The sequence below is a fragment of the Neofelis nebulosa genome, chromosome 17, assembly GCF_028018385.1.
Source record: "Neofelis nebulosa isolate mNeoNeb1 chromosome 17, mNeoNeb1.pri, whole genome shotgun sequence".
NCBI lineage: Eukaryota > Metazoa > Chordata > Mammalia > Carnivora > Felidae > Neofelis > Neofelis nebulosa.
Genome location: NC_080798.1, coordinates 55,184,236 through 55,197,779, shown reverse-complemented (window position 1 = coordinate 55,197,779; position 13,544 = coordinate 55,184,236). Strand labels below are relative to the sequence as shown.

Sequence of the window (13,544 nt, the reverse complement as noted above, 5' to 3'; positions counted from 1 at the left end):
ACACATTCAGAGTCATCAGAGCTCAGATGATTTGAAATGTAGTCAACAACAACAACAACAAACTCTTCCGTATCTCTTTCTCCCATTTGCCCATTTCCCTCCTCATAGACCCTACGAGTTTCTCTAGACACATAGAAGTACAAATAAATCTACATTTCTTCCTGCTTTTTTTGCACACTACACCACATATTATATGCTCTTTCTATACCTCATTCCGCCCCACGCTCACCACTCAACAATGTATCTTGGAAATTTTTCCATTGAGTACATAGAGAGCATCCTTATTCTTTTTTTTACTTCTGCCTGGTATTTTCTTGTATATATTTCACTTTTATTTAACTACCCTTCTGTTGATGAACATTTGGGGTTATTTTCAGTTCCTCATCACAACAAATGATGCAACCGTGAATAATATTGCACGTTTGTCATTCCAGATGTGAGCACGATTATCTCTAGATTGAAGAGAACACACACTTGTGATTTTGAGATAGAATTCCAAATTGCTCTCCTACCAGCCATATGGAAAAAATACCTAATCATCTGTCAGACGCTCACTGCCCCTCTTGCTCTCAGTGATCAAGAATTGCATAGTATAGACGGTCAAAGCCCGGTCAGGTGGTTTTCATGCACCCTAAGGATGACTCTCAGGGAAGTGAATGCTGGTTGTTTTGACCACCAAGGATGTCAAAAAGCATCACCAGATTCAAAATGGACAGTTACTTAGAAAATATGTTTTTGCAGGGGTCTGGATGGGCCATCGTTCCAAACTCTGACACCACAATCCTGTTGGCCTTGGTGTTGGCATTGTAGGTATCACTTCTCAGGTATTTGCTCCTGTAATAGACTTCACCTGAAAAAAAAAAAAAAAAAAGATGCAGAATCATCCCAGGCTGACACTTTTACAGAGTTTTAAGGTCAATTTCAGCCATTCTAGGGGTATTATTGGGGGGGGGGTACAGGGGAGGTGAGTTCAGTAAAGCAGTCCCCTTTAACGTGTGCTGGATATAAGAGCATTTGCAGCGTGCTCTCACACACATTTTCTCACTTGAGACTCACAACTGTATGTCAGGGTAAGTATCCTGATGAGCTCCATTTTACATGGCAGGGAACAGGAACATTCAGTTGTCCGGCCAAATGTCACCTAACCAAGAGGTGCTGACCTGGCCCATTGACCATCTCTTCTACCATGCTGGTTTCCCTCCAGGGAGGTCCAGATTTGGAGGACTGGCTCAGAAGGCCTCATACTTGGGGGCTGGGTTTCCCCAGGGTCTGGTTCAGCCCTGGAAGCCTTTTAGCCCCTGGAGTAATATTTGATGCCTATTACAACCAGAGGGTGACCTAGGACCCAATTCTGTGTAGGTCAGTACGTGTGTGGATGTCTAATTCATGCAGTTACTGGAGAAAATCTAAGTCACTACATAAAATCAGGGACTCTTGGGGACCCTTGGTGGCTCAGTGGGTTGAGCTTCCGACTTTAGCTCAAATCATGATCACATGGTTTGTGAGTTCGAGCCCCGCATCGGGCTCTGTGCTGACAGCTTGAAGCCTGGAACCTGCTTTGGATTCTGTGTCTCCCTCTCTCTCTGCCCCTAACCCACTCTCATTCTGTCTCTGTCTCAAAAATAAAAACATTAAAAAAAATTTTTTTTTTTAAAGCAGGGACTCTTGACCAGTTCATCAAGACGAACTGAAAATGTACTGGATGGTTCTAGACCTGTATTAGGTTCCTATGGCTATTGTAACAAATTACCACAAACGTAGTAGCTTAAAACAACACAAACTTGCTATCTTACCATTTTGGAAGATATAGGCTGAAATGGGTCTTAAGGGCTAAAAAGCAAGTGGTCAGCAGAGAATCCTTTTCTTGCTTTTCTAGCTTCTAGAAGTTGCCTGCATTGCTTGGCTTGTGGTCACATCACTCTACCCTCTGACCTTCCTCTTTCCCTTGTGATTACACCCAGCCTACCGGGATAAACTCCCCAACTCAAGGTCCTTAACTTAGTCACATCTGCAAAGACCCTGTTACTTTGCAGGCTGACTTGTAACATATTCACAGGTCCCTTCCGGGAGACAAAGGGGAGCAGGGGTGGGGGAGAAAAGAGGAGAGAGCTGAGGAGGCCCACCTGGGAGTGGATGGATCAGGAAAGTCTTCCTGGAGGAGGGAAGCACTCGAGAGAGCTCCTGGAAGACGAATAAAATTGCCCACAATAGACTGGGGAGGTGCAAGTAGGAGAGGGAGTAAGGCATTTGCATTCACTCTTCCTGGAAAGTGTGAAAGCACAGGCCTGGCGGTGTAAAGGCCAGCCCACCTCCTGTAAGAGCTGAGTCAAGATGGGCTTGAGCATGAGGTAGGGGCTTGGAGCAGCAGGAATGAGATGAGGTCAAGGGATGGCACCCTACTGGGCTACAGGAGGCCTCTGAACTTCATTTGCCGGACAATTTGAAACCTGTGGGTTTTTAAATTTTCATTTAATTTTGCTGTTAATTAGCAAGTGACATGTTGATTTTTCCACCCTAAAGAACACATTCCTTGCTGTAGTCAGATGTAGGTTTCCAATGCTGGTACAATTATAATATGCAAAAAAGGAGGGTGCAGGTCATACTGACATTTCATTCCCATAAAAAAAGTTGATCCGAGAAATGCCCATCACATATCCACTGTGAGTAATGGGCTTGGGAACACCTTCCCAAGAAATTCTGGTCTGGTGACTTTTTATATTTCAGAAAGGAAATCGTGCTAAGAGCTAACATTTATTGAGCATGGGTGTGCTAAGTGCTGTGTGGACATTAAAAAAAAACTATTTTATTTTTTTACATTTATTTATTTTTGAGAGACAGGGAGAGACAGAGCACAAGTAGGGAAGGGGCAAAGAGAGAAGGAGACACAGAATCTGAAGCAGGTTCCAGGCTCTGAGCTGTCAGCACAGAGACCGATGTGGGGCTCGAACCCACAAACCATGAGATCATGACCTGAGCCAGTCGGATGCTCAACCAACTGAGCCACCCAGGCGCCCCAACTGTGTGGACACTTTATGTGTATTTTCTGGTTTAATTCTCAGAACAGTGGAAGTGTATAGAATACACCAACTAGAAATGCGTTCTTTAAGGGGAAAAAAAAAATCAACCTAATGTCATTAGCTAATTAACAGCGAAACAAAATTTAAACAACGCAGGGAGGTTTCAAATTTCTTAGCAAATGAAGTACAAAGAGCCAAGGCACTCGTGGCCCTGCAGACCCATTTCCAATTCCTAAAACCGAGGCACAGAGAGATTAAGTACACTGCTTGAAGCCACACAGCTAGTGAGGGGGTAAGCTGGATTCAGATCCTGACACAGCCACCACCATCAGTTTGACCATTCTGTCTGATGGTTGTTATTAAAAATATACTTAGAGAAATGTGCTACCGTAACTGCATGGCTTGATGAAGCCTCACCAAATGAACCTACCCATATGAGCTACCTCCTAATTGACAGAACAAGAACCTCCTTGGAAGCCCCTCATATCTTGTCCAGTCACCAGCTTCCCCCTACCCAGAGAACCACTATCTCGCCCTCTGATGGCCTCAATTAGCTTCACCCTCAGGATTGTATTGTATCCAAAGGATGGGAGTGTCCACTTCAGTGGTAATGATTCCCATCTGTGCGCTTAGATGGATGTAACAATAATGGTGACACTAGGCTTCATAAAATTGGAAGAGATCATGAAGAACCTTCTAGTTCTTTCTCCAGTCTTCAGGAGGTAAATGGTGTGTGCCCAGGGGCAGATAACCATTCATTCTGTCCTCAAACATCTTTTCAGAGGTGGCTGCTGTGAATAAAGACCACTGAGATAATTCAGAATGGAAAGTTCTGTTCTGGGGCAGCAGGAAGAAATAGAGAGGAATTGTTGGGAGCTGGGGCTTTTGGTTAATCCAGCTCTGGGTTCACGTGTTCATCTACTACCCAGGAAACACCTCTGTGGGCCAGGAAGCAGGGGGCACGCAGGGCAGGCAAATCTCCACCCCTGAGGGGATTCAACTCTGCTTGGTCATCCACCATCCATGCCCTTGACCTGTGTCAGAGGCAAGGCTCTGTCTTCTCTGCTCTGATGTGAGGATCTTGGTATGTTCCTTACAGAGCTGCTATAACACTTAAGGCCTGTAAAGCACATAGTAGGTGTTCAGTAAAAGCTACATATGCTATTGAAATGCAGCAGGTAGAGTGGGCAGGGCTTTGGCTCCACGTTTAGTCCCAGTCCAAGCTGTGTGACCCTGGGTGAGTCTCTTTCTCTCATTGAACTTCAGTTTTCTCAACTGGAAATTCGGGATCACCCAACCCTTCCCCAGATGGGATTGGTTGTTTGAAATGAGATGGAATGATACAAGGAGTTCAGCCCATTGGCACACAGCATGCACTTGCCAAGTAACGACTGCTGAACTTCTGAATTATCCAAAAACAATCCTGGAGGCAGGAAGACTCAGCTGGGGGTTGGTGAGGCCACACGTACATTGGTCTTTGGTCACGTGTTATACAGAATCTGCTACAGGGCCATCCTGGCCTCCCCCAGAGCCAGCCTGTCCTTCACTGGTCGCTCTCTCTGAGGTATGCCACCCACAGACACTAGCTAAGGTGCTTCACCTAAAATGCTGAATTATGCTCACTTGAAATGTAAACATCCAATCCAGGCTGGCTGTCAGCAGGAGGCCCATTTCATATAAACAACCAGTCGCAGAGCACCGAGGGCTCAGGGGCCACAGGAAAACGGGTCTCTGGAGTTGCTCAAGGCTGACACTCAACTCGGAGGCTGAGATTAAAGGCCACTGCACATTCCCCAGCACCCTGATCCCTGGTGAGCCCCAATTAGCCACACTCTTTCTAAAGGGACACAAGTAAACAGCTGTGCTCCTGCCTGGAATCTTCTAGAACTGGGTCAAGTTTGATATTCTGTGGGGAGTGGGATCTTTTATATATACATATCTCCCCATTTTAAGCAAACTTCTAAAAGGCTAATTTAGGGCTATAATAATTCAAAAAAGTCCGCTTCAGAAAAGGTTAAGTTCTCAAGAGCTCTTTTTGTCCCTAAACCTTGGTGATGCTGGCTCTTGGAATTCACATGTTCGAATCCTCATGGGACAATGACCTTGTCTCTTATTAGAAAAGTATCAAATGTACTGCTGAGGAGACTTGGGTTCATTCTCCTCTATGCCTGCTTTATAAAAAATTTTTAATTTTCAAACAATTTTAGACTTAACAAAAAAGAGCACTCCTTTGTCTGTCTGGTTTCTCCTGCACTCTGCCTCCTTTAGTTAAATCTTTGTTAGGTTTTCATTTTATTTTATTTTATTATTCTTTTTTTAATGTTTGTTAATTTTGAAGGAGAGAGAGAGAGAGAGAGAGAGAGCGAGCATGAGCAGGGGCAGGGCAGAGAGAGAGGGAGACACAGGATCCAAAGCAGGCTCCAGGTTCTGAGTTGTCAGCAGAGAGCCCGATGAGGGGCTCAAACCCATGAAACGTGAGATCATGACCTGAGCCGAAGTTGGATCCTCAACCAACTGAGCCACCCAGATGCCCCAAATCTTTGCTAGGTTTTCAAAACATTAACTTTCACTGGCCTCTGCTGAAGGCCACAAACCATTTTTCTGTCTTTTCGCTTTCTTACTCCAGTCTCTTCTTACTGGTCTGGCTGATTCAGGTTCTCTGTGCTGGCTGCACACTAAATCACCTGGGGCTCTGAAACAATGGCAGAAGCTTGAGCACCACCTTGGTCTTGGGTGGTACAGGGCGGCTAGGATACAGGTCCACTGTGGTGGTCTGCTCGAAGTTTTTTTCGAGTTAGGGTTTCTTTTGATTGATGTGATCTATCATCTAGGAAATGCATTAGAAACATTGATGTTCTGATCTTACTCTTTAGGATGATGACCCACTCAGGCCTGGGTGGGGTCTCAGGATTTGCAGCTTTAATCCTAGGGGAAGCTGATGTGAGAAGCACACAAACCACCTTTTGAGAAATACTGGCTCTGTGTTATCTGCAAATCAGAGAACCCTGCTCACTCTGTGTATGCCCTCTTGAATCATGTATAGTAGTATGTAATATATTTGGTTTACGTTTCCACTCTTGGGGAGTGGAATGGGGAGCCATTGGGAGTTCTATAAGGAGGAGACATGAGGCCAGGCTGTGCCACACCAGGGTTGGCAATCTGGCAGCCTTGAGAGGACTGAGCTGGAGAAATGAAGAGGGGGGCAGGTAGCTGGCAGGAGAGGGAAGGGGGACAGAACTGCATAAAGCTTAGGTCTTTGGATTCTGGATTATACCTGCCCTCCGCCACTTCTTAGCTGTGTGTATTTGAGTAAGTTACATGTCCTCTGGGCCTCAGACTCTTCTGTAAAATCGAGAGGTACCTTCCTTAGGAGCTGTAGGGAGGGCTGAGTTGTGGGTAGACCTGAAGCACTTGGGCCAGTGGCCATCAAGCACTCCCTGTAGTGAGTGGTGAAGAGATGGGCTGGGAGATTGCTTCCTTCTTCCAAAACAAGCTTTACCTCGTTCATGCCATTTTGGCTCCATAAAGAGTTTTCTAGTGTCCCTTAGGGCCAGGCCCTGTGTTGGGTGATGAAACACAATTTGAACAGAAACCCTGTGCTCTGGGCTTCCAACCACACGCTGGAGAATGGCGAGCTGACCACTGCAAAGCAGATCAAGTCACGTACGCTTGACACAAGCCAGGTTCAAGAGCAGCATGGGGAAGGGTGAGTAATTGGGTGCACTCTCCATACTTCGCATTTTCCATAGTTCCAGATTATGGATACAACTACAGTATATACATTTTTATTTTCTGTATATTATGATGTTTAGACATCTTTAAAAAAAAAAAAAACCTTTCTGGTTGGGGGAAACTATCTTTCCCTGGACTAGCCGGCTCATAGAGGTAGCCAAGGGCCCAGCATATCTTTGAGATGACATGGGAAATGACCCAATCCAGAGCCAGACCTCCTCTGTCTGGCCCCTGTACTCTGGAATGCAATCTACCTCCACCTTAATCCCCCCAGGGCCAGGTGCCAGGCAATCAGGGAGCAACCCTATAGTCCAAAGCCCACCAACCCTATTCACACCAGCCATTCTATGCTATCTACTCTGCCCTGTCATGTCTTTCCCTCAGAAACCCCAGTACATAGCACAACAACAGACACTTAGATCAATGGGACAGAATAGAGAACCCAGAAACGGACCCACAAACGTGTGGCCAACTAATCTTTGACAAGGCAGGAAAGAACAGCCAAGGGAATAAAGACAGTCTCTTCAGCAAGTGGTGCTGGGAAAACTGGATATCAACATGCAGAAAAATGAGCTTGGACCACTTTCTTACACTATACACAAAAATAAACTCAAAATGGACGAAAGACCTAAATGTAAGACAGGAAGCCATCAAAATCCTTGAGGAGAAAGCAGGCAAAAACTTCTTTGACCTTGGCCGCAGTAACTTCTTATTCAACATGTCTTTGGAGGCAAGGGAAACAAAAGCAAAAATGAACTACTGGGACCTCATCAGAATAAAAACTTCTGCACCGAGAAGGAAACAATCAGCAAAACTAAAAGGCAGCCTGACAGAATGGGAGAAGATATTTGCAAATGACATATCAGATAAAGGATTAGTATCCAAAATCTATAAAGAACTTATCAAACTCAACACCCAAAAAAACAAATAAGCCAGTGAAGAAATGGGCAAAAGACACGAATAGACACTTCTCCAAAGAAGACATCCAGATGGCCAAATAACGTGTGAAAAAATGGTCCACATCACTCATCATCAGGGAAATACAAATCAAAACCACAATGAGATACCACCTTATACCTGTCAGAATGGCTAACATTAACAACTCAGGAAACAACAGATGTTGGCGAGGAGGCGGAGAAAGAGGATCTCTTTTGCACTGCTGGTGGGAATGCAAACTGGTGCAGCCACTCTGGAAAACAATATGGAGGCTCCTCAAAAAACTAAAAATATAGCTACCCTACAACCCAGCAAGTGCACTACTAGGTATTTATCCAAGGGGTACAGGTATGTTGTTTTGAAGGGGCACATGCACTCCGATGTTTATAGCAGAACTATTGACAATAGCCAAAGTATGGAAAGAGCCCAAATGTCCATCGACGGATGAATGGATAAAGAAGATGTAGTATATACATACAATGGAGTATTATTACTTGGCAATCAAAAAGAATGAAGTCTTGCCATTTGCAACTATGTGGATGGAACTAGAGGGTATTATGCTAAGTGAAATTAGAGAAAGACAAATATCCTATGACTTCACTCATAGGAGGACTTTAAGATGAACATAAGGACAAAACAGATGAACATAAGGGAAGGAAAGCAAAAATAATATAAAAACAGGGAGGGGGACAAAACATAAGACATTCCTAAATATAGAGGACAAAGTGTTGCTGGGGGGATTATGGGAGGAGGGATGGGCTAAATGGGTAAGGGGCATTAAGGAATCTACTCCTAAAATCATTGTTGCACTATATGCTAACTAACTTGGATGTAAATTAAAAAATAAATAATTAAAAAAAAAAAAAAAAGAAACCCCAGTACAGGCCATGGCTTATGTGCTTCCCCTGCTCAGTCTTCTGCTTCTGGATCCCCCTGGTGCTGTCCCCTGTGGGCCTGTGTGACACGGTGCCTCCTAGGACCTGTGAGGATAACAGCCTTTGTCCTCCCAAGCCTCTCTGGGTGTCCTCTTGTGGTCACATCCGACTGACCATCCCATAAAAGAAAACAAAATGACTACTTACCTCTGACAACAATTTTTGAGTTTGAAAATCTATGACAAACTTCTAGAGTGTCTAAGCAGCAAGGGACAACTTTGGTCACTTGCCTGTGTAGCCCATTCAAGGGTCTGGGTGGATGGCAGCCATGTTTCTGCAAGACGGCCATAGCTTGGTCATCCCTGCTGGGTCCCTTGTCCCTGGAGTCCCTATGGAGGGATGTGGAAGCCACCACTCAGTAAGCTGTTAGGGGTCACTTAGGCTACCTGCCATTTCTCAGGGAGTGATGTGGGGGTGGGGTAGGGACAGCAGGGATTGTTGCAAACTTTAACCCTAGAGAACACAAATCAAATCCCAGCCCTACCTCCGTAACCTCAAATAAGTCACTCAACCTTTCTGAAGTTCCCATTACCATGTCTGCAAAGAGGGGACAGGAACATCTCCCACACAGCGCTAACGGGCCACAAGGACCTGGCAGTCCAGCCAAGCTGGGCCTCATGGGAAGGAAGCCACTGTACCTTTATCTTTCATGCACCTTTATTTCCCTAGGAATCACTGGTAACTGTCGTCTAGAAAAGGGGATTTTTAAGGCTTAGGGCTGTCAGGAAATATGGAACCATCCACTCTGTAGCTCAGTCTTGGCAAAATCTGTTCGTTTTTGTAAACTCAGAGCTCATGGTTTTCACACATGGGGTCTCTATTTGTGAAATCTTAGAGCAAGCCACTGGCATAGAGTCTGCACTCAAAAAAAAAAGTAATTGCTGAATGGCTTAAAAGAACTAGTAATTAAGCAAAAATAATGGTAATGTTTACTGAGCATATGTTATGTGCCAGGCATTATACAATGTTCCTTACACATATTAATGCCTTTAACTTGCACAGCAACTGTATATATAAAAGATCCCACTGCCCGCAGAATATCTATGACATATGCTGACATCTCCATTTCACAGATGGGGGGGGGGGGGTAGATACAGAGAGGGTGAGTAACTTGGCCAAGGTCACACAGCTTGGGTCCATGTTAGCTAGGAAGAAGATGGGATTCAAACCCAGCGACAATGATGGTGGTTTTCAATCTATTCTCTACCTACCATGTGTCACACCCTTGCTAGACACCGAGGACTTCTTTTTTTTTTTAATTTTTTTTATTTTCTTAATGTTTGTTTATTTTTGAGAGAGATAGAGCATGAACAAGGGAGGGGCAGCAAGAAGGGCAGACACAGAACGTGAAGCAGGCTCCACACTCTGAGCTATCAGCACAGAGCCTGACTTGGGGCTCGAACTTATCAACCGGGAGATCCTGACCCAAGCCGAAGTCAGATGCTCAACCAACTGAGCCACCCAGGTGCCCCTAGACACCCAGGACTTCTAATGATCAGACAGCTCTCCAGAGGGAATCATCAGGCTCTTTATGCTGAGGAGGAAACTGAGGCCAAGTGAGGTGAAGTGACCAGTTTATCACACTGGAATGCAGGGGTTCAAGAAAAATGTCACCAAGCTGAAGAAGCACTTGGACGTGAACGTGCCCAGCATGTGACTCTGAGCCTGTGAAAGCCTCATGCCACCCATCCCAGATGTCCGTAAGAACTCGGAGCATGCTGTTGTGACAGCACGGCCAACAGCAAATAGCCTACAATCCACCTCTCGAGCCAGGCACCTGCACTCAGAATTCTGCCTTGTCCAGCCATTTCTATTTGCCCCCAGGGAAGAACCACTGAGCTTGGTGTTGAGCGACTGGCCTTGCCTGGTGAGCAACAGAATGACCTCTGTTCTTTTCAGCTCTATGCTCTTCCAATTTTGACTTGAGGCATGTCTGATTCCAAAGCCAGTAATCTCCTGTTCTTGCCCACCTTCTTGAGAATGCATATTATTTTGCAGGTTGGAATCTTCGAAACAGAACCTTGGCCACCTTTCCAGGGAGGTTTGTGCTTTGTGGTTGGCTGAATGATGGCCTCCCCAAGATGTCCGTGTTCTAATCCCTGAAATCTATGAGTATGTTACCTTACAGGGCAATGTAAATGTGATTAAATTAAGGACTTTGAGAAGGAAGGTTATCTTGGATTATCTGGGTGGGCCAAATGCCATCACAAAGGTCCTTATAAGAGGCAGACTCCAGGGTCAGAGAAGGAGATGTGATTATGGAAGCAGGGGGGTAGGGTCGGGGGAGAGTGAGGGAGACAGCATGCACACAAGATGGCCTGCTGCTGGCTTTGCAGATGGAGCTGGGGCCCCAAGCCGAGGAACGCAAGTGGCCTCTAGAAGCGGCAACAGGCAAGAAGACGACTCTCTCGCTGGAGTTTCCAGAAGGTACACAGCCCTGCCAATGCCCCGTTTCAACTTCTGACTTCCACCACTGTAAATCTGTGCTGTTTTCAGCTACTCCACTTGTGGTCGTCTTTCATCAGCAATAGCAAATCGACACGGTACTCTTACCGTCTCTAATCGTGAAACTGTGGAGCAAAGCCAGGCCATCAAACCAGTGGTTGTATCTGGTCTCCCCCACTGTGTGCATTCCGGGCCCATTGCGAAGCAGAGTGCCCTGCAGCCATGATGGAATCCTGCCTGTTAAGACAAAGAAAGTTTTGTTTCTTCGTCCCCACCAGAAAACTACGAGACATGGCCACGGAGAGGAACGGAGGCCATAGTCCCAGTGCCGCTCACCGCACCCATTCGTTCATAGAGTAGTTGTTTCCAGAATGGGTAGGACATGCCCAGATTGTGCTAGCACTGAGGATACAAAGATGAACAGATATCACCCTGTCCTCAAGCCGCTTACTACTCACAGAGGAGATGGATGAACAGACGCCCAAACCACACTTGGATAAAGGTGACGTCACCAGCTCTACAAGAGTGCTGCATGGAACAGAACCTCACCCCAAGGTGGGGTGAGAGCTGGGAGGGTACCTCCTGAAGGAGCCACTGGCTGGGTCTTGAGGGAAGGTAGGTATTTGTCTCACAAAGGCACAAGGAAAGAACATTCTAGAATTGTGCCGTCCGATATGGCAGCCACCAGCCTCGTGTGGCCACTGAGCATTGAAACCTGGCTAGTCCAAACTGAGATGTGCTGTAAGTATAAAACGCACATCGGATTTCAAAGGCTAAGCATGAAAGGAAAATGTAAAATATCTCATCAGCAATTTTATTTTTTCATGTCTTTTCTTTTAAATAATGTTTAGTTTTTGTGGGCAGGGGAGAGAGAGAGTGTGTGAGCAGGGGAGGGGCAGAGAGAGAGGAGGACACAGAATTCAAAGAAGGCTCCAGGTTCTGAGCTGTCAGCCGAGAGCCTGACATGAGGCTCGAACTCACGGGCCGTCAGATTATGACCTGAGCCGAAGTTGGACGCTTAACCGACTGAGCCACCCAGGCGAGCCTCATCAGCAGTTTAAAAAATATTGATTACATGCTGAACTTACAGTATTTTGGATCTGTTAAGATATACTATTAAAATAAACTTTACCTGGTTTTTACTTTTTTGACTGTAGCTATCGGGAAACTTGAAAGTGCCCACGTGGCATGCATTTTATTTCTGTTGAACAGCTCTGCTCCAGAGCTAGGGTGCTGGAACGTGGTTGGTGCCCCACCCTCGCCCTCCTGGCACAGACCTCTCCCCGAAGGCTGCCATCTGCAACTACCTGCAGCTCTCTGCCGGAAGGCTTGGTTTTCGCTGCGGGAGCTGCCCCGCCCACACGCTGGGCAAGCTGCAACACCTTGGAGTCGATGCCCCTGGAAGCGGCTGTCACCCGGTGACGGATGGGGAGGAGGGCGTCAAATGCCACCACTTCCTTGCCCTCAGTCGGGACAATGTGAGGCATGCTTTACACTGCGTCCGGAGGGCTCAGCTCTGATGGCTCACGGTGGTCGGTGGCTTCACACTGCCACCTTTTCCGGTTTCCCTCCCGGTGTTTCTCGAGATCACGTCCCGGATAAACTACCTACATCTGAAGTCTTCTCTCTGGAGGAACCTGAACCAAGAGATTCCAGACCAGCTGAAAAACCAGCTGGTGTGTCAGTATTTCGCAAGACTGGACTGTAATTTTCGAGTGAGGATGCCCCAAATATTCAGGCTGGAGAGTTAAGCGGGGGCCCCATGATAAAGGTCAACAAGACCATACCGAGGGCTTTGCTTTAATGCTCAGAAGAATAGGGACAGCTTGGCAGGTCAAAACAGAGTACGACAGGATCAGAGCTTTGTGCATTTTTTTTTTGTTTTTACTGAAATAAAATTCACATAAAAGAAAATTTTAAGATTAAAAAATTTTTTTTTAATGTAAAAAATTTAAAATTTTTAAAAATCTTAAGATTTTTGTAACGTTTCTGTGTAAAAAATTTAAAAATTTTTAAAATCTTAACATTTTTTAAAATCTTAAATCTTAATGCTGTGTCATGTTTGTGTAATTGTAAGGTTTGCAAGAATGCAAGTGGGGGCGGAGCAGAGAGAGAGGAGGACACAGAATTCAAAGAAGGCTCCAGGTTCTGAGCTGTCAGCACAGAGCATGACGCGGGGCTCGAACTCACAAGCAGTGAGATCGTGACCTGAGCTGAAGTCAGAGGCTTAACCAGCTGAGCCACCCAGGTGCCCCCCAAAATCCACCATCTTCAAGTGTACAATTCAGGCGTTTCTAATATATTCACAATGTTGTACAACCATCACCATCTAGTTCCAGAACATTCTATCACCCCAAAACAAAGCTCTGTACTCCTGACAACCACTAATCTACTTCCTGTCTCTAAGGATCTGCATCTTCTGGACAGTTCATACTGATGGGATACGCTCAGATTTGAGGTTTCAAAAGTTGTTTCTGAC

At 45.7% G+C, this 13,544-nt stretch overlaps 1 protein-coding gene across 4 annotated transcripts in view; it reads right to left on the bottom strand.

Annotated features, from left to right (window-relative positions):
• BCO1 (beta-carotene oxygenase 1) overlaps positions 1 to 13,544 on the bottom strand; it is a 41,738-nt gene that overhangs the window by 25,607 nt on the left and 2,587 nt on the right. Inside the window, exons 1-3 of one of the 4 annotated variants that reach the window (XM_058709715.1) lie at positions 11,524 to 12,865; positions 11,174 to 11,302; positions 721 to 850 (exon numbers count right to left, since the gene is read on the bottom strand). In XM_058709715.1, the coding sequence (XP_058565698.1) occupies positions 721 to 850; positions 11,174 to 11,302; positions 11,524 to 11,599 (335 nt within the window). In that variant the 5' untranslated portion in view covers positions 11,600 to 12,865. Of the gene's footprint in view, positions 1 to 532; positions 685 to 720; positions 851 to 11,173; positions 11,303 to 11,523; positions 12,866 to 13,544 lie in introns of those variants that run through there. The other 3 variants (XM_058709716.1, XM_058709717.1, XM_058709718.1) reach the window with 3 other exon arrangements.